At 47.5% G+C, this 21,280-nt stretch overlaps 1 protein-coding gene across 1 annotated transcript in view; it reads right to left on the bottom strand.

The window, feature by feature from the left end:
* Capn8 (calpain 8) overlaps positions 1 to 21,280 on the bottom strand; it is a 72,168-nt gene that overhangs the window by 25,275 nt on the left and 25,613 nt on the right. Inside the window, 8 exon segments of the mRNA XM_041635248.1 lie at positions 295 to 470; positions 4,677 to 4,837; positions 5,526 to 5,600; positions 7,242 to 7,327; positions 9,432 to 9,515; positions 10,221 to 10,389; positions 12,351 to 12,484; positions 12,968 to 13,086. Coding sequence (XP_041491182.1) covers positions 295 to 470; positions 4,677 to 4,837; positions 5,526 to 5,600; positions 7,242 to 7,327; positions 9,432 to 9,515; positions 10,221 to 10,389; positions 12,351 to 12,484; positions 12,968 to 13,086 — 1,004 coding nt within the window.

Genomic DNA, 21,280 nt, shown 5'->3' with positions numbered 1-21,280 from the left:
CCCCTGAGACACCTCTTCTTGGAAAAGAGTCTAATTTGCATCGAGTTCTCACTGACAGGCAAAGTGTAATGAATTGCGCATCTGAGTGTTAGCAGCAGAAATTCCAGCCATAGGGATGAGTCTCTAACTATGGAATCCAAGCATCAATAAGAGTTCTAGGGAAGTAAGGAAGCAAGGACAACATCTTATATAAGGATATTTGGGCAATAGGAAAGATGAATGCCAATCACTGACTGAAACATCCCGATCGAAGATAGCAGTATACCCCAACAAAGGAGTCTGATTCAGTTGTACCTGGTAGACAGCGTAGCCTATACTGAGCATGCCCTGGCCAATCCTCTTCTGTCGTCTGCGATTCTTCTGCATCAGACCCAGCAGCACTGTACAGCAGGGGTCACTGGTGCCCTCCTCCTGGTCCTCATCCACCTCATCCAAATGGGTTTTGAACTGGGGGTTGGTCCAGTAAGTGCCTGGCAGTCATCCAGTGGCAGTGGTCCAACAGGGGTGAGGGGATGAAGAAGGGAAATTTTAAGAAAGGAAAGCTTCTCCATCATCCCCATAAAAGGCTAACACTGGTCAGACTGCCTGGCGTAGAAGAACGGGAGAGCCGTCCTCCCACCTCCCTGCCCTGCCCCATAGGTAGATACTTAGAATGTCTGTCTTGTCTGCTTGATCATCCAGTAGCCTAGAGCTGTGGTGAAATCTGAGATCCTGCCATCCCAGGCTGCTCTGGACTGCACCAGAAAGCAATATCTTGCCTTCCTGGAAGCCTTTCATTTCTTCCTGCTCTTACCTGAAGACTCCACCTGGAGAAGCTCCTTAGGGAAAAGTGTATCTCTGAGATGGATGACAGCAGAGTCCCAGAAGAACCAAGGAGGCTTCTGCCTGATACCTAGAAAGCCACTTGACCGTCATGTGCTCCTCCAAGCCCAGAAGTCCTAGCTTTGGGTTTTAACCCCATGAGGTCCTGAGACACAGCCTCTATCCCTCAGCCCAAGGGCCCATCCATGATGTCAAGTGTTACAGCCTACTGATGAGACACATCATTCAATAGTGTAAGAGAAATCACAATGTCATTAAGCATTCCTGCCACACCACCTATGAATACTTAAACAGATGCCTTTTGAGTTGGGGAGAAGACTCAGTTGGTAATGGGCTTGCTGCACAAGCAAGAGGACCTGAGTTCAGATTCTAGCACCATGTCAAAATGTCAGTCATGGCTATGCATGTGTGTTGGGGGATATTTGATCACACTGTGAACCCCAAGTTTGCATTTCTGTTGATTAAATAAAACTAAGCTTGGGTCAGAGGGCTGAGTTAGCAGCTAGTTGACAGAAAGTAATCATAGAACATCAAAGACTAACTGGGAGAGGTAGAGAGTCACAGGAAGTAGTAAGGTGGGACTCAGAGTGGCACAGCCTTTTTAGGTTTGGTGAAATGGAAGCATGGGTCTTCCATGGACACCAGCAAGGAAAAAGTTGTTACTTAGTCTCTCCGAGCTAGCAGATTTTCACCCCAGTCTTTGAATCTTGAGTATTATTCATAATTAGAATGATAGAGATTTAGTCAAAGCGACCTTTAGTGGCAGCGACAGGGCCAGTGCCTGTGGGAGCAGAATTCTTGCCAGGCTGTGGCCTGGCTGCTGCTAGAGAAACAGTTCGATAGCTACAGCATTGCAGCTGCTGACTGAGTCTGCAGTAGATTACGGTACAGTCACTGTGCTGAAGTTAAAGCAACATTTGGTGCTATCTAGGGTCTGAGGAAACTGGAAGAAAAAGACACAACTCCCTTGTAGCCTTATAGCATACAGAGGCACAGCTTTGCTGTACAGAGAACACTTGAGCAACCAGCACATCAAGTAGACGCAATAAGCTAAGAAAAACACCTGACACAGTGCAGGCACCAAGATCTGGGGCACATAAATGCAGCTTCTAGTTAAATGCAGCTCTTGGCCATGCCCACAGGGCATAAAGCTCACACAACTATTAACCTCAAATACTTTACATTGGTATAGATTTTGGTATATTGGTACAAATTTAAAGTTATTCTTGTTATACCATATGTATGTTTCTACTCTTGTTTAAGGTACTGTACCTAGGCAGCTCATTTTAAAATGTAATTAAGAAATACAGGTTAGCAATCATAAAAATCAAACATAAACAAAAGCAACACATCTTTAATAGTTATGTTGCATTTGTTTAGCTATGTAAAAATATGTTGCTATTTCAACTTGCCTGCCTAAGGCACCTGATTGGCCTAATAAAAAGCTGAATGGCCAATAGGTAGACAAAGGAGAGATAGGCAGGACTGGCGGGCAGAGACTAAAGGGGAACCAGCCAGCCAGCTGGGGGTCAGCCAAGCAGACATGGAGGAAACGGAAAAGCAGCACAGTCCACGGATGAAGAAAAGAACCTCAGAGCAGCACATCAACTGATAGAAAGGAGTTAATGTCTAAAACTAGCTAGAAACAAGCCTAAACTAAGGCTGAGCATTCATAATTAATAAGAAGTCTCTGTGTCATGATTTGGGGGCTTGTGGTCCCAAAAAACCTACAACACATGTGCCTGTAAACGCAATGCTGTTGGGTATACAAATGGAGACAGGGGCTGTTAGAAGAGCCCCAGGTTCAGTAAGAGACTGTCTCAAAGGTTTAAGAGACAGAGAGTGAAAGAACATGAATAAGAAGAGGCAGATAAGGCACGGAGTGGATACCTAGCATCTTCTACAAGTGTGCATGCACACACCAGTACAAAGCAACACTCCACACATGCAAGACACCTTTATTCAAAGGCAACTTTTGAAAAGGCTCTCTCAACTTAGTAACTACCCAAGCTAGGCAAAGAGGAGCCTGAAGGATCTGCCACAGACACACAACAGTTCTCTGATGGAATCGAGCTAAGAGTATAATTGAAGAAGCTGGGTCTGACAGACTCCACCAGGCTAGGTGTATAATTGCAACAAAGAATTGGGGAGGAGTGGATTAGGGTGAGCAGGACTTGGTGTGTGTTTTTACAGTCTCTGCACGGCGGTGCAAACTCTATGAAGGCACACAGCATTCTCCTATGTCCAAGGCCCATTTATTATTTTTTCTTTAACACTGAGAGTACTTATTCAATTCCTCCTTCCCAGAGCCTGTATTTCTAGGTTTTATTTTTCTACTTAAGGCACAGGTGTATATAGATTTTTAAGATCAGGTGTCTGTGAATTCCAGGGGAGAAAGAAATTTCGGTAATCTTCTGCGCTTACTTCATTACCACGAGGCAAGAACAATCCATTTCTTCCTGACAGCTAGCTGGCAGCCCAGATGGGATTATTATTTGGTGCATGCAGACACCTTGGGCACCCCCTATGGTTCTGGGCTTCCAGAATGATCCATGCAGATTTCCTGCATCTTTTCTAAGAGCTTGTTAATGGTGAGCATATTTTAATTTCTCCCAAATGTAGCATTACTGCAATCCCTACATTTTTTGTTTACTCCTTAACAGTACTAGAGGAAGAGAATGGGCCATAAAAATAATCCATCCCATTTGTCTAACACTGCACAGTTTACAAAGCGCTTCCCCGTGTGCTCCGCGCGACAATGCTCCTGTGGGCCCCAGCGAGCGGGAAGGTAGGAATTATGAACCCTGTGAGGACTGAAAAACTGAAGCTCCAGAAAAGGAATGTCCCTGGGCCTCACAACCTGTATACTGACTGATGGGGGCAGGCCACCAGCTCCCGCTTCAGGCCTGTCAACGGCTGGTTGTAGCCAGATGGAGATGGAAGGGGAAGAAGGTAAGACCTTGTGCTCCCCCTTTGCACCCACACGGGGTTTTACAGTGCTGCCATTTCTACAGCATGCAGTGCTCTCTGGCTGGGAAGAAAGCAGCTACCCCTCAGCCCCGCGTGGAGATACTGAGTCAATCAACACAAATCAACAGAGCAACAGCAAGCCAGGGAAGCATGGAGGTGGGGAACTAGCAAGAAGGGAGCGTGGTTTTCTTTCCTTTGTTTCTCCAGAGAGCTGGGGTCATGTCTCAGTGGTTTCTTCAGCAGCTGTCCCAGTGGACGCGACCTAGGAGGAGTCTACACAAGTACATGTTAGTCGTCTGTCAAGAACCAGGGAGGTCGCTCTCTAAGGAGCCAGAGTTAAGGCAGAGGTGGTGGTTTGCACAAGGACATCCCTGCCAGGGGGAGATTCCTGATGACCTCCTCTCCCCACTGATGGAACATGACCCACACATAGCCTGTGTCTGTCCATTCCTGACCCCACAGCCTCACCCCTTCAGCCATAACTTGGGCAACACCAAGCAGAATGGCTGCTCTTCTGAGTGCAAGCCACTGAAAACGCTCGATTGTCTGCTGACATCCTTAACTGCTCTACCCAAGCTCAATGTGGTGGTGTCCGCCAGCTGAACCAGGGAAGGCAGCCAAGGCTTTAGGGATGGTCCAAGAAGAGGTGGTGAGAAGCAGCATGCCAAAAGGACAGGGGTGGCTGAAGCATGGATGATTTAAACACACAGGAGCCTAGGCAAGGCCTCAGGTAGACAGCTGCAAAACTGCTGTCCACCCTGGCTGGCCTGGCCTCCAAGCCAGAGTAAAAACAGCACCTCAGACCCAAGGGCATTAATTATCCAAAGATCCATCCTAAAAGCCATGCAGCCCGGGGAAGAAGAGCCTGGTGGCCTTTGCCTCACCTGGGTAGTTCTGGCAGCCCCCAGCTGTGGAGCCTCGTGTCCAGCGGCCATTGAAGAGCACCAGGTTCCATTTGTGGGCCTCCTCACTGCTCAGGGAGTCTGGGGACAGGTTGCATATTTCCAGTCGAGAGAACTGCTTCAAGAAATCTGAAAAGGACATCCTGAAGAACAAAGGGACAGGAAGGAAGTGTGGGTGAGGTGGGCTGGACAGGAAGAAAGATCGAAGGCCCAAGAAAGAGCTCTGATAATTCTGCAGCTGTAGACTGCCCGGATCCAGTTCTACAGTCCAGGGACCCAAACAAGCAGGGCTACCGTGGTCAGCATCTCTGTTTCTGAAGAATCTCCCTCCTGTGTCTGCCAGCCACACAGAGTTGGGACCAGGAACCAAATGGACCCCGCCCCCAGGAGGGGATACCAGTGTAGTCCTTGCCTCTAGGCTGGGTCACAGCTAATCCCACCAGAGGCTCATTCCTGAAGAATTCTCCATGACATCCGGTGTGGAGATGTCCTCTAAGAGGTCCCATCTTCGGCAGACCCCTCCCCCCCTCAACCCAGACAAAGAAAAGAATTCTGTTTTGACTGTAACTAGGCCTGAGAGTTGGATGGTAGTTGGAAAGTATTGTTTCAGGCTCACAGCAGGCCATCAGGCTGTTGGCCAGGCCGTGCTGTGGGCAATGGCTTGGACATGAGAAGAGAGGTAGAATTATACTGGGGCACAGGAACAGAGAAAATGAAAAGCCCCCGTGCTAGGAACATCGTCACCTTCCTGGAAATCCTGGAGGCCCGTCCGCCCAAGCACCTTGGAACAGCCTAACCCCTAGGAGACAGCCCTTCTGCACAGCCTCTCACCAGAACTCTCCGTCCTCTGCTCTCTTGTCCAGCTCTTCCTTCTTCCTGGGATCTATGTAATTCCACTCAGGTGCTCTGCGGAAGGGGGAATAATGAGCCAGAAGCGGCCACTGCCGAGATGTGCAAGCTGTTTGCTGCAGCTAAATGTCCCCAAAGGACCACAGAAGCGATGCCCCCCCTATCAAGGAAAGAAGACAGGTATGAAGCAGAGTACCACTGAGGGCAAGGGATGAAGCCAAGGCCATGGGCTCCTGCAGAGATTGACGGCATGCAGCGGAAACATAATGGCTCCATTCTAATCTCCACTCTCTGGGTAAGTTTTACATTTCTATGAAGACTCACAGACCTCTGACCATAGGAACAAGGTGGTCCTGCCGCCAGATCCATTAGGGACTTGTCACTCTGATCTTCTATCAGACTGGGGCGAATCTATTTATAAGAGGGCCGCGCCAGCTCCAGGGACACAGGCACTGTCTGCTTCCTAAGAATGTGGCTTTGATCATCAGGTCCAGTTTTATGGAAATTTGCTAGAGGTAATGTTACCCGGTGTCCTGCTGGTGGCCTTTCTGTGACAATGTACTTTGTTCAAATGCCATTTACAGCTGTCTGACCTTTACGGCTTTGGGCTTTCCTGAAAAGTGTGTGCATTGTCTAGATACGTGAACGGGGTTAGTATCAATCCTAAAACAAACAAAAGCTCTTCCCTGACCACACTCAACAAAAGCCCAGGTCCTCCCTCACCAGCCAAGAAGACAGCCAGGCCCAGCCTCTCCCTCCAGTGACTTCTAAGTACTTGGAGACGAGCAGAAGCATCCTGGGGCTTCTTAAAGTCATCAAGTGCAATTGTGTGTTTGAAATGATTAGCACCGTGCTTAACCCAGTAGTAAGCAATCAATAAATGTCAACTTCCATGCTATTGGCGTTGGTTAGGGGGCACTGAACACAGTGTGCTTGGTGCAAGCAAAAGTTATGGGATCTGATTGACAATTCCAGATCTAATCTCATCTCCCAGTGGGTTTGATTTTTGTTGTTGTTATTGTTGATGTTTCAAACTTAAACAAGAGCAAAGAACAGCTGGATGCTTAGTTCACACATGTCACTCGAGCTTCCATGTCCTCCTTCTCCAACCGCCAGCAGGTAAATAGCCCAGACCGTGGCTCTGGCTGATAGAGGACACTGGGGACATAGATGCCAGAGTATAGCCACCCCAGGCCCTCATCTCCCTGAACTGACTTCCCTTACCAGGAGACAGGCAGTTCAGAGGTTGTCCTTCCACCCAATAATCAACACCTAGTCAGGAATTTGTGGGTAAGTGGCACACCCGTTCGTCACTGCCTGGGTGGGCCATGGCTCCCAGGATCAAGGTTCTCCCAGCATCTTTGTTTTTTCTTGCTTCTGAGGGAAACAGTGCTTGCGGCAGGGAAATATGATTGCAAGTGATTGATTTTACCTTGTAGTACCCAGTTTTTTGTACCCAGTTTGGTACAAAATTCCACAGAGCTGCCAAATTTCCAAATGCCAAGGCAGAAATTCATAATCAAAACCTGCAGCAAAATGGTTTCTATTCTGCTTTTCCCATCCTTGAATCATGGGATAATATTCCAAAGCATGTTGTGTCATCTACAAACAGTAAGTGCTGCAGAACCCGCTAAACGACAGGTCTCGTTCCTCATGGTGTGTGTTTCATGACACCTTTACGCAGGGAGAGGGACCTACGCATCACTCCAGGCTCCAGACCACTCCACTTCACCCCATGGGTTCCTCAGTCTGATCAGCTTCTCTGGGCAGCCACGGAAATCCACCTGCAAGAGTCACGCAGGGACAAATCACCACACTGCTGCAGCCTGGAGTGCATGTCTGCACCCAGGGTGTTCAGAGTTTCAAATATCTCCAAGAGACCACACTTTCCTCTCCTTAAGCATTAATCTTTGCTCAAATGTTTGCTTTCACAGCTATTAGAACAAATGAAGAGCAAATCTACCACAAACCAACTATCTATCTACTTAAACGTAGGTTTAGAGTTTGCAACTGATTAAGCAGGACCTTGTTCTGAATATCAGAGACAGCATCCTAATAAATGCCCCCCCAAACAATGCCAATAGCATAGAAGTTAACATTTATTGATTACTTATTAGTGGGTTCAATATAGTGCTAAGCATTATTTAAACTTCACAGTTCGACCTCAACAATATGAGACTCAGAGAGGCCCAGTTATTCAAGATTACCTAGTCAGTGCTCTAGCTAGCCCCTCCTCGAGCAAACTCATTAGACTTGGGAAGTAAGGAAAACTTGGGGGCCCAGGAAATTCCTGAAAGCTATAAGATTTACAAAGCCCCTCTCCAAGGCTATAAAACGCAGTGAACAGTTGCAGGGCAAGCAGAGAGTCTCCATTGGGTGCTGCCTGCAAGTCATGCAGGGAGCTCCAGAGTTGCAATTTTCGTGTGTCCCCACCCATGCTGGCTTTCTGGTGATGCAGCTGCATTTGAGTCATCCGTGCTCCTGTAAGCATGTGAGCCACCTAACCACTGTTTCACGGAGGTGGAACTGGGCAGAACTGCTTCTTTGCTCTGTCATCCCCGTTACCTTATCTGGTGAGTAGATGCTTGCTCACATCTCTCCAGGAAAAGGAAGGCGTCTAGCAGAGTGTCTCCAACATCTAAGTGTATTATAAATGCCCTCAAATACTAATGGTAAAATTTGGTCAGTGCAGTTGTGGGGCTTGCAAGTGGAGCTTTCAAGGGATTAAAACAGGAGATGGGGTTACTGTCTTTGCTACCCCAGTTCACTCTTCTTGTGTAAGTTCTCATTCTCTCAGGACTTGATTAGTTGTTAAAGGTATTACGCAGCAAATGCCCTCTTGTTTGTATCTCCTCTTGGGGGTGCCCACTTACCCTTCTGATTGATGCTGTTATGAAACTCATGAAGCTACCCTGTTACACTTCCCAAACTCCAGATATATGAGATAAAAAAAAACTCTTTCTTTTATAAATCCACATTCAGGCATTGTGTTATAGTAACAACAGAAAAGGACTCAGCCATTACTTCATGAGCACTTACGTATGATCCCCAAGCACTCCTGCACACATGCTAAAACATATGTACCTAAACAGGTCAGTCTCGCAGGTCTTTATCATTATCATTCCCGTCACGCGCTAACCCAAAGTTTCCTCATACTCCCAATTAATGTTTACGGAGTGGACTTGATTTAACAAGACCACGTCCAGTCAGAAGGCGTGTAGTGAGTGATGTCACTTGCAATAAACGGCAAGAGCTGGAGTCCTTGGTGTGTGGCTTTTTCTACACGACCACCCAGAACCCCAAAGAAAATTCATTCCTCAGCACTGTCTAGGTTGATGTACTTTACCTTCATCTTTTCGTCCTCTTATATTTATACTTCTTACTATAAACCAAATTATTCAACTCCTATCTGGATATAGGTGAACCATATGAAGTAAAAATCACAAATAGTTTAGGCCATGCTGGGGCCAGAGAATGAAAAATAGCTACGTGACTTCTCACTATTAAATATCACCCTGAACACTGGAGTAGAAATCGTTTCTTCTTTTAGGGACTCCTATGGGTTTATACTGCTTTGCCTACATAAGCATTTGTCTGGGCTGTGTGTAGACTCTAACTGATAGTCCCTATGACTTTTCTGACTCTGTCTCAGAAAAGAGCCAAATTTAACTGAAACCAGAGAGCTAGAATGAGGGTGACTCAGACAGTCCTCTGAGAAGCCAAGAGTCACAGGTACCCTGTGGAGAACCCGAATCTGTCTGGGGTTCTGCATCCTGAGAGAAGCTTGCTCTAAGTAAGCAAAGAAAGCTCCAACCAACTCAGAACTTCCCAGTGTGCCCTCCTACTCTTGCTTGGGACTTCCCAGATTTCACATTAACCCCTCCCTACCTCTTCGACTCCGGTAACAGAGTATGCATGACCCTTCACCAGCTTTTGCCTGGTGGTGGCTTCTGCTTCGGCTGCACTTGAGACCTGGTCAAGGAGAGAGTCTGATCAGGGGGGCTGACCCTGACCTCTTTGGAGCCAGCGTTACACTGCTTTCTAAAAGCACAACACACAGCCAGGACTTTCCTGGGTGAGACGAATGAAGGAGCAGCAACAACCCACAAACAAAGAGACCCATCTCTAGACGACCCCCTTTAATAAGCCAGGCGGGGAGCAAGTGGCTGCCAAGCCTAGAGTGTGGCAGAGAGCATAGTCACACTGCCTCACAACAAAGCAAACAAGCGAAACTACCCATTAAAACATGCAGACAGAAAAGAGAGCATCTGGGGAGACAGGTAACAACTGGCCCTCAGGCTGGTGGCTTGCAGGTCTGACCTCTAAGGCCACATTGGCATTCCATACTCCCAATCTTCCTGTCAGGGCTGGGCCCTCTTTTCTTCAGGGATCAAGTCCATCAAATATTGTCAGCTGCCAATTTGCTTTCCCAAAGACTAAGATGATTAACTAAAACAGATGATAAGTAAATAGGAACTAGGACCCAGGGGATGAGGCTGTGCTATCTTGAGGAGTCTAGCCATACTATTTAGAGGCTCCAACAGTTACCAGCAAAATATAATCTTAAAGTGTGACTAACCCTAGTTCCCACCCACTCATTAGGTCTTCACCATTCCTGAACACTATAAACCATCATGCTACCAGATAAAAGGGATGAAGAAAAGAGTTGAGGCTCACATCAATGGAGCACCCCAGCAGAGATCCCGCACGAAGGGCCTTCCGGATGATGTGGTATAGATTGCCCGGGGGCTTCTTCAGGTCATAAAACTCAGAGATGCCACCTGTGAAATCTTCAAACCCCTCAACTGTGGAGCCTCCAGCAAGCGCCTCATAGGAACCATTGAGTCTGTTGGAAAAAGAAAGAAAGAAAGAAAACAAGCACCATCCACAGCCATGAGCATCTGATAAGGGAATCACGGGACATGGAAAGGGTGATGCCAGGACGTAGGCTAGAGGGCCAAGGAAAGACCTTAGCCAGCTTTGACAAGGAGCCTAGAACAAGCACAGACCACTGTTTAAGACAGATGCTTTCACTAGGAACAGATCCCCAGGAAGCCCCTTTCCAGGTCTCCCACTCCCTTTCAAAACCAAAACCCCTTCAGAATTGGCCCTGACTGCTTGAGTTTCTGGGGTACCCAGGCACAGATAGGAATGGGGAGCCTTTCCTTGAGGCTAAGGATTGCCCTAACAGAATGAGAAATTTACTGGAGTGACAGCAAATGAGGCTAATTCGAAGAAACCTTTCAACTTGGAATGTCAGTCAGGAAAACGGCATTCAAGGAATGAGCAGAAACTTTGCTGAGTTTGGAGTAGTGGCATGTCTATTGTATTTTAATAAATAAAGCTTGCCTGGGGATCAGAGGAGTAAAACAGCCCCACTGGTCAGCCTTACAGCCAGGCAGTGGTGACACACACCTTTGATCCCAGTAGCCACACTAGTTTGCCATAGAAACCAGGCGGTACCTGCCTTTAACTCCAGTGGTGGACACTTTTAATTCCAGAACTAGAGAGGATTATAAGGTGGGAGGAGACAGCTCATACACAGTCTCATTCTGAGATTGCTGAGGCAGGATAGCCATTTTGGACTTAGGTTGAGGTAAGAGCCAATGCTGGCTGTTTTGCTTTTCAGATCTTCAGGTTGAGCCCCAATTTCTGTCTCTGACTTTTTATTGATTATGCTTCAGTTTGGTACTGAAAATATTTCTTTTCTGCTGTGGGACAATGCACTTGAACACTGTAAAGATTTGTCATTCATATTCGTTCAGTAAAACACTGATTGGCCAGTAGCCAGGCAGGAAGTATAGGTGGGGCAACCAGACTAGGAGAATTCTGAGAAGAGGAAAGTCTCAGTCTGTAGGTGCCACCCAGATGCAGAGGAAGCAAGATGAAAATGCTGCACTGAGAAAAGATACCAAGCCATGTGGCTAAACATAGATAAGAATTATTGTTGTAATAGGAGCGGTGGGGCTGCGACCCCGGCACCCAGCCGCCCCCACGGCTAGCTTTACCCGAAATAATTACACGGAAACTGTATTCTTTTAAACACCGCTTGGCCCATTTCTATCTAGCCTCTTCTAGGCAAGCTCTCGCACCTGGACTAGCCCATTTCTAATAATCTGCTGTAGCCCACGAGCTGGCTTACCAGGAATGATCTTAACCTGCGTCTGCCTGGAGTGGGAGAATCATGGCGACTCACTGACTCAGCTTCTTTCTCCCAGCATTCTCCCACCATTCCTCCCACCTATGTTTTAACCTATGAGGGCCAGCCAAGCAGTTTCTTTATTGCTTAACCAATGAAATCAACAGATTGATATATGACACTCCCACATCAAATTATGGGTTAATTTAAGTTGTAAGAGCTAGTTAATAATAAGCCTGAGCTAATAGGCCAAACATTTTATAATTACTATAAGCCTCTGTGTGTTTCTTTGGAACTGAACAGCTGCAGGACTGGGCAAAACAGAAACTTCCTTCTATAATTTTCCTCTGCTTCATCATCATCATCATTTTGAACATTCATTCATTCTGTCCCAAGAATGAATATATATAATATGGTATATTGAGGATTGAACCAGGGCCTTATGCATGCTACCCAAGAGTCTATCATTGAGCTATCTCTCCATCCCCAAAGATGAGATCTTAAATCCCCAGTCCAAATTTCCTTTTCTCTTGAGAAGGATGCTTTCTTTCTGGCCTATGGCTGTCTGGGTGTTGGGAAAAACTTGGTCATCACATCCTGAGTGGGAAGGCAGGCAAGCGCCTTCAGGGAGGCCCCAGGGTCTTCCAGTTCCTCACCATCTCACTTACTTGGCATAGGCTTTCTCCAGGAGAGCACTCCAGAATTCATTGCCTTCTTCCGAGTGTAGAAAGAGCAGCTGTCCATCCTTGGTAGGCAGTCTGTCATCAATGACAACATCTACCCACTCTCCGTACTGCCAGAACTAGGGGTGGGAAAACAACCTGTATCACACGCAGAAGCAGAGAGAGGTCCTTCAGCAGACTCCTTGGCTGGGGTCTCCACTGCCAGTGAGCTAGTCTCTGGGCTTTGTGAACCTTAAACTCCCTGAGAGGGTTTACACCTCATCCACAGGCACCAAGAAACATTTAGTCTTTCTTTGAGTCTGTGGAGAAGAAAGCTTGCTCAGTATCACCCAGGCAGCCAAAGTGAGTGACTCAGTCTGATATCTCCTGATCCTTAGTCCAGAGTGAGTCCCTCATGGCCCTATGGCCTGGAGGAAGAAGGGAAGAGAATGAGTTTGATAGAACAGATGTACAAAGGAATGGCTCTCAAACTGGAGCATGTACCCAAATCACCCAGAGGGATAACCTGATGTCAGTATTGGCCTCACTTCCAGAGTTTCTGATCACACAGATTTGGATAAGATACAGAAGTGATGGCAAAGGTACCAAGCAAGGCCTAATACCTGGAAATGAAAAATACCCGCATAGTTCTTCTGGAAGCTCTGGTCCTTGGGGACCACTCGGTAAAGCAGTTTTTCATTCAAGGTGAGGGAGGCAATGGCTGCCAGAAGCCAACAGTCGCCTGCAATGAACCAGAGGAGACAACAGCCGGTCAGGCCAGGCCCTCACTGTCCCCATCACTCCAGAGTTCATGTCTACTCTAGACTTACTTTGGTTGTAATACAATTACCGAGCGTGGGTTATGTAGAAACAACAGAAAAGTATCTATCGGAGTTCAAGAGGCCGACAGAATTGGTATTGTTGAGAGGCCCTCTGTGCTTCTGCTTCTCTGCTTGGTGCTGTGTTTATGCATGGCAGAAAAGTGAACAGGCCAACGTACCTGGCTAATTCTCCCACCCCAACAGAGGAGCATGGATGCCTAAGGGTCACTTATTAGTATGGTCACACTGGGTTTGGGGCCTGGCACGGAGTCTTGGAAGGACACAGTCAACCAAAGAGCTCAACGCCACTCTCCTAAGTCATGCGTGTGGGTTCTCCTCTCATGACTGAAGTGCACACACATTCCCCTCCTGAGGCCTCACAGGGAGGGCTTTACTCAGACATGGAAATTCTCTGTTCATCCTGATTGCTGTGCCTTGCATGCCGACCACGCACAGTTCCTGGGCTTCCAATCAGTAGAATGGAAATCGAGAGAAAGGAACTGTTCTCTTGTCCCTTTTGTTGTCGTCCTTTGAGTGGATGAGACACTGAAGCTATGCAGGAACACATAGGTATGTGAGCGAGTGACTGAGCGAGCGAGGGAGTGAGCGAGCGAGTGATCCATCCTGTCCCAAGATGGCCTTGGGTAATGATAGCTGATTCTCCACGATCTGTGTAGAGTATAATGATCCTTTTATATTTCAGAGTTCACCATGAGAGCCTTGGTTATAATACTCTTGAGATATTGATTAGCATGAAATCATCATAATTCTGAAGCAAAAGAAATGGAAGTCAAGAGAGGTTAAACAACCCAGGGCTTGCTTTGGTCACTTTGAACGTCTGAGTAAATTTAGAAGCAGATAGAAAACTCCCTTCTGTGTGAGACAGACCTCTCAGGCCCCTGAAAGTCACATCCCGAGACAACATCACTGACTCCCAGTGACAACATCAAATGATGACTCCCAGGCCTAGACACTACATGCTCACCTTAACCTGCTGAGTGGGAGGGGCAAATGTCCCAGAAGCTATATAATTTTGCTCACACCTATGTATACGTTCATAGGACTGCAGTGTCTGAGAGCAAAATGTCCTAGTGTCCCTCACACTGTATTACACAATACTCCCTCAAACTGCCCAATCCTACCTTTTTCCAGCTGCACTGTAGACCCCAGGCCCTAGGAGTCTGAGGCTTAGTAAAGCAGTCATTGTCTCTCTTACTCATCTGGTCCTTCTAGCTCTAAAACCTCCTCGAGTGTTCCAGGCATCACTGTCCCCACGTGAAGCATTAGGCCCTCTCAACCTTAGCCAGAGACGCCCCTTTCTGCAGTAGGCACCAGCGCAGACTCAGCCGGTCAAAGTGCTGAGACTATGAGATCCATGAGTCCTCAGGCCTAAGTGGGATGCATATATCACTCCTTCCCCCAGCAAGGCTCAGAAAGCACTGTGAACGGTGGGGCAGAAAGAATATACAAACCGGAAGGTGGGGGAGCGTGCTGTGGAATGCTGGCTCCTAGACACAGCGTAGCCTTGCCCTTCATGAAGTCCCAACACTCTGGTCCCTGCACAAGGCCTGGACAAAGTCAAGCCAACAAGGTCGCTCAACCATCAGCACGCAGGACTAGTTAGACTCTGTGGATTATATTTGTTAAAGAAAGGGAGGAAGGAAGGAAAGAGGGAAAGAGAGAGGGAGGGAAAGAGGGCAGGAGGGAGGGAGGGAGAAGGCTGGAGAGATGGCTCAGCAGTTAAGAGCAGTAGTTCCGCCGGGCGGTGGTGGCGCACGCCTTTAATCCCAGCACTCGGGAGGCAGAGGCAGGCGGATCTCTGTGAGTTCGAGGCCAGCCTGGTCTACAAGAGCTAGTTCCAGGACAGGAACCAAAAGCTACGGAGAAACCCTGTCTCGAAAAATAAAAAAAAAAAAAAGAGCAGTAGTTCCCTGCTCTTACAAAGGACCCAGACTCGGTTCACAGCACCCACATGGTAACTTACAATGCTCCTTAACTCTAGTTTCAGGGATTCTATACTTTCTTCTGACCTCCAAAAACATACACACACACACACACACACACACACACACACACACACACCACAGGGCACATATATACATGCAAACTCCCATATATATAAAATAAATCTAAAAAAGGAAAAGGCAGGACATGAGGATGCGAGGGATGTGCTGGGGAGTGTCTGGGAAGAGTGGAAGTTAAGATGGATATGACCAAGAGACATTATGTACATATATGAAATTGTCAAATAATAAAGATATTCTAATAAATAAATAAATATGCTTAACCTTCCCTAATGTACTTTCAGATAAAAAGCCTGGCAACATTTAAAGGTTATCCAGGTCCTTTTCTAACTTTATATTTTCATTTTAACTGTGGGGCTAAATAAAATTGCTTCCACAGCCCAGGAATGAACACACTTGGTGTTTCACAATAAGACCGCTTGAGCAGTTAGTCAAACTAAGACCCAGAACCCACCTCTGAGGGTCTGTCACCACCAGCAATCCCAATGTCACCCCAACCTTCCTCAAAAACAGAGGCTCAAGACTACATACCAAACTAATTTCTCCTTCAATCTCCCCCTACCCTCTCTCTCTCTCTCTCTCTCTCTCTCTCTCTCTCTCTCTTTCTCTCTCTCTCTCTCTCTCTCTCTCTCTCTCTCTCTTCTCTCTCTCTCTCTCTCTCTCTCTCTCTCACACACACACACACTTTTTGAAGGATTTTTTATGATCTTTGAAGTAAGTGACCTGGTTTTTACCAACAAGCGCTATCCCTCAGATTGGTTACCTGGATTCAAGGTGAAGTTCAGGGTGAGCGTGGAGATGGTGCTTGTGTGAACTCATTGGGTCACACTGCTCCTTGCTACAGAAAACTTCAGCAGGGGTAAAACAAGCAACTTCCCAAGATGGAGACAGCTTTCTTCCTCCCTACCAGGTTCCCCTCAGCTCAGTTTCTTCCTATGAACTCTATATAATAATGCCATTTCTCTGCCTCTCTTTGCTTAGAAACAAAATACAAACCTTTCCCGGAGTGACTCTGCCCTACCTGCCTGATCTCCCCCGCCGTGAGTTTAGCTTCCAGGCAAACTTGGAAAGCACAGAGTGAACCCTGTAGTTTTCCTGCCTCCCTTTCCTTATTTGTTCCTTCTGTCTGCGCATGCTTCCTGTAACCTGGCCAGTTGAGTCTTCACCATCTCCAAGAAACCTGCCTTGAGTTCTGCTCAGAAGATGCCACATTTGTTCTTTGTGTGTTCTGGAGACCTCATTTATTTCTCTCAGCTGACCACAATTAGAACACAAGCTAGAGTCCCGAGTTCATTCACACGGAGGCTCCATGATGGCGCGTTCCTTGCTGTCCCCAATAAACCCCCAATCCCCAAGCCCAAGCCCTCCCTCCACGGGCTCCTAGCTCCTGCCAAGGCCACCTGATACACTTATCTCTCATTTCTGTTCCTCTCTGATCTCTTCCTGACAATCAGGGACACAGGAGTCTCTCCTGGTAGCATCCTTGGCCAAAGCTGACAAACAGAGGAGACCCAGTGAATTTTTGACAAATAAAAACATGCCAGCAAATCACCAAAGGAATTCATGAATCATGTGCTGTCCCTTTGTGAGTCAACAATGACAAACACACGTGTTTGTACCTGGAGATCCCAGGTCTGGGATGAAATAAACAGGGCCAGGCATTGAGCCTCACAGATGTCACAGTGAACACCTGCACCACACCAAGATGCTTAGCTACTCAAAACTCTGCGGCAGAAGATAGCAGGTGAGACGGGCACAGTCTCTGGGGAAGGGACAGATTGAAGGCTCTGGGGTGTCTCTGAAGCAGGTGGCTGCTCAAGGAAACCGGCCAGGCTCCCTTCTGTTGTGAAGATTCACAATCCCAATCTAAGCTGCTGCAAACCCCATCCCAGGCGCTTCCTAGACACTCCATTAAAGCATGCCAGAAAACATCCCTCAGCGGCCAATATCTAACAGGTCTGCCCAGCCAAGAAAGAGTTTAATATTTTCTTTCTCTTCCTCACTCCTGACATTTCCTGGGGTCCACCCAGCTGCTGCAGTAAGCACAAAAGAATGTCATAGGTATAGACATTTGGACCCACGCCAATTACTGCATAAAGTGTGAGTGGACCCTCTTTACAGGAAGCTTTTTCTAAAGTGCCCAAATGTGCTTCCTCTCAAAGGTACTCTTGTAATGACAGACATTTACTCCCCTGCGCAAAACACCTCAGACACTTGTTTGAGGGGCCTGCCTTGATCTTTGAGCAGAGTTTTGATTTACAAAAACAGTCTTGAAGCTGTGGGATCTATGTTTGTTGGCAGATGCGGTAGACAAGAAAGCCTGGAAATGTCTCCACAGACAAACCGTCTTCTCTCCAGCCAACTCCCAGCTAGTGGTCACCACAGGTCAGCATTCCCAAGAACATAAGTGGGAATTTGGTAAAAGCACCTACTTTCCTGCTGGAGCGTGGCAGATTTGCTTACCAGATCTTTCTGGCCTCCGCTCTTCCCTTATCTTATCTAGGAAGTCTGTCTTACGCCTGGAGATCAGGAGACTTCTCAAAGCCCAGGGCTACAGCGTGGAATGAAAGTCAACACACTTGAGAGAACACAGGGGAAGCCCTGAGTGTCTGGGTTTCTAAGAACTAGCCCAGGGCTCCCCACCTCCAGACGCCTGTCACAAAAGAGATATCAGCCTCCCGTTCCCACTAGTTTAAGCCCGTACGGTTAGGTTCAATAAAGTTTGCAGCCAACATTTTCCTGATATAATAACAAGGTGATTAGTATGCCTTGTAAGTGGGTTCTGAAAGAACTCCTCCACTAAAGGAGTTCTTTAAGCTATCAGGATGAGGGACAGTTGAAACAAGCACATTATTCTCTACACTGGTTACCCTGGCTGTGCTCTGGAAAAACTGGCTGGGATGTCCGGCTGATTTGGACAAGGGATCATGGAGCATGGAATTACAGAGTAACATTTGCCTATGGACTTCAATCACAGAAACAGGGAGGGGAAACATGCTGAGGAAATCCAGGCACTCCCTCCACCCCAACAAGCATAGATAGGATACAGAAAGGATACTTTTGGGGGACTGGGATGGTTAGTTTTAATTGTCAGTGTGACAGTCTAGAATCACCTAGTAAGAGTCAGTGAGGAGCTGTCTAGACTGGGTTGTCTGTGGGCATGCCTCTGTGTGTGTGTGGCGGGGGTCTTGATTATGATACCGATGTGGGATGACCCAACCTAAGAGTGGATGGCATCACTCTCAAAGTAGGCTTTGAGCCCTACACTGCATGGAGTGGAGAACACAGAACACAGCAATCACACGTCCTTTCTCAGGTCTTGATGGCGGACGTGACCAGCTGCTTCAGGTTCCTGTTTTGTCTTCCCCACAATGAAGGACTGGAACCTGGAATTATAGCCAAATAAACCTTTCCTTCCTTAAAGATGCTCTTGGGAGTGTCTTTTATCACAGCAGAGGGGCATGAGGCTAAGACAGCAACACAGGTATCTCTGCTCATTTTTTCCTTACTGAAGAGAAGACCTGAGCCTCGGCGATTTCTAATGAAAAGGGCTCCAGTTAGCTCACGGTTCTGGGAGTCTGGGAAACCTAAAGGCATGACACCAGCAAATGGCTCATGCTGCTTCAACTCGTGGCAGCAAGCAGACAGGCAGGTTAGTGCATGCAGAGGAGAGAAAGAAGGCCACTGCCCTGTGATGGCAAACTAACTCATTCTCTGGGGGGGGGGGGGGGGGAACGGCACCAATCCCTCTAAATGACCCCATCACTTGGGGGGCCTTTCCTCCCCCAAACCAGCATACCCCAGAGTCTCAGTGGGGACTGACTAACCAAACTACAGAAATTAGAAAGAATTGTTCTGAATCCAGATGGCGTGGGGAGGGAAAAAGACAGAGACACAGTAGAGGTGCATCCAGAGAGACAAAAGGAGAAATGTAAGCGGGACACTACGCATATTGCCAAGGAGAGGGGGAAACTCCCTTTTGAAGAATTGGCAGAGGAGTCTGGGATTCCCCTGGCCTGGATAAGCAGGACTAACAGACAGGACTGAACTGAAGAGAGCTAGAGGGCCTCTCTATCCATGAACAGAATGAGCTAGAAGGTCTTTTGTGAATGGCAGACAGGACATTAACAGACCCACTAGAGGGCACACTGGAGACAGCCTTCCCTACTAGGTCTCTAGCAGCAAAGGCTCTGGTAAGACGGTGGGTGTCTGAACAAGCTTGGGAAGGAGCAACTTCACCAGAACACAGTGAGGCAGGTCTGTGAAAGCACGAGAACAAGCACACCCACGAGGGGAGCACAGGGGTCCTAAGAGCCTTGTTCCCATCGCTGGTTAGGGAGAGCTCTGTCTGTAAGAGAAAGTTCTCTGGACTAGAGTGATGGCTGGGTGGTTTAGAACACTCACTGCTCTTCCAGAAGGCCGGGGTTCAGTTCCTAGCACCCACCTACTGCCTCAGAACCACCCACAACCCAGTACCAGTGGGTCCAATGCCCATGTTTGGCCTCAGTGGGCTTCTACACGGCGAGATGCACAGAAACTCATGCAGGCTCATACACATCACAGTAGGTTTTTAAAGATAAAGTCTTCACATTCAAAACAGCTTCACCACCCAGTGATCCACTTTTCAAAGGAGACTTAATAAAGACCAAGAGTCAACAGAGAGGGATTCTGGCTAGTGACCCCTTTGGGTGTCATGAAGAATGTGACTTGGGGAGGAAATGCCACTCAAGATTGAAGGTGCTTCTTTGAAAGAGCCAGGGGAAAGAGATTCCTAGAGCCTTTTGGGGGTGGTTTTAGCAAAGGGATACGATTCTTGTCATGGGAATACAACTTGTGATGTTAGTATAGCTCCTGTCTCTGCCTTTTACTAGCTGTGATGTTAGTACAGCTCCTGTCTCTGCCTTTTACTAGCTGTGTGAGCCCATAAAGACACATCACCTCCCTGAGCCCCCGCTCACCATCTACACACTAGGAGGGTTACCAATCCTCACCGGGAGGAGCACTAAGTGATAAAATGGGATGTGTAACAGCCAGAACACAGTATGTGGCCACAAAATTATAGCTCATTAAATTACAGTTCCTCGAAGGAAAGAGAGGGCTCAGAAGTAGCTGCTAGGGTAAGGGCAAGAGTCATCCAGGCAACTAAAGGCATAGGGCGTGAGGTAGACAGGTTCACAGCGGGGCAGATATTACACACGAATCTGAGATGCTGAAGACTGAAAATTGACCATTGCATTGAGCAATGCAGAGATCATGGCGGGGACAGTAGCTAAGAGATTTGCTGTTCTATACACGTTTTATATATTCAGGTGCTCAGGAAGGTGGGAGAAGGATTGCTGGAGACAAGCTCGGCCAACAGAGCAAGAGCCTGCCTCAAAGCACAAGCAAAACCAAATGATAAATGAACAAATAACAAATAAAGTCTGTATATGTCAATAGCCATCATTATTATAAGATATAGGAAGCAAGAACTCAAGCTTAAGGGAATTTCTCAAACACTAGGTAGAGTAGAGATGCTTCTAGACTGTAGGCAGATGAGGAGGAAGAAGAGAGGAGGTAAACATTGGAACCCAGCACGAGGGACCTTCCTTACCTTGGGAAGCACAATGCCTTGCAGAGAAATGATACTGAGACCCTAGACAATTTGAAGAGGAGGCTCACAGAGAGAGTCCCTATGTTCCACTGCCGACTGAGAGATCTAGAGGCAGGGGACAAATGGTGACATGGAGTGCTGAGGCACAGAGAGCAGAAGATGCTATCACGATGCCCGAGTCAACGGAAAAAGAAGGGCGGACCCTTCCCCCTGCAGAGGCTGTGCAGTGGCCTCAGGTGTCAGGCATCAGCTGAAGAACTGATGTTTCCTGTGTCTAGAGTTCACGGACACTTAGATGGAGCTGAATCAAGTGTGCTGGGCCCTGATGAACCAGGATAGGAGACCATACAATATGCCATCACCTCTTCAAGAGGTCAGCAAGAACCCGGAAGACAGCAGCAGACTGTACAAAAGCCTTCTGGTCCATCTTCATTGCCAGGTCACTTTGGCCTGCGCTGTATCCAGCTACCAAGCAACAAGATTTTTAGAAGTGAGGGG

This window comes from Microtus oregoni, unplaced genomic scaffold (assembly GCF_018167655.1).
Source record: "Microtus oregoni isolate MIOR12 unplaced genomic scaffold, Mior012 000047F_ref0000412, whole genome shotgun sequence".
NCBI classification, from domain to species: Eukaryota; Metazoa; Chordata; class Mammalia; order Rodentia; family Cricetidae; genus Microtus; species Microtus oregoni.
This window is presented reverse-complemented; position numbering and strand designations above follow the sequence as displayed.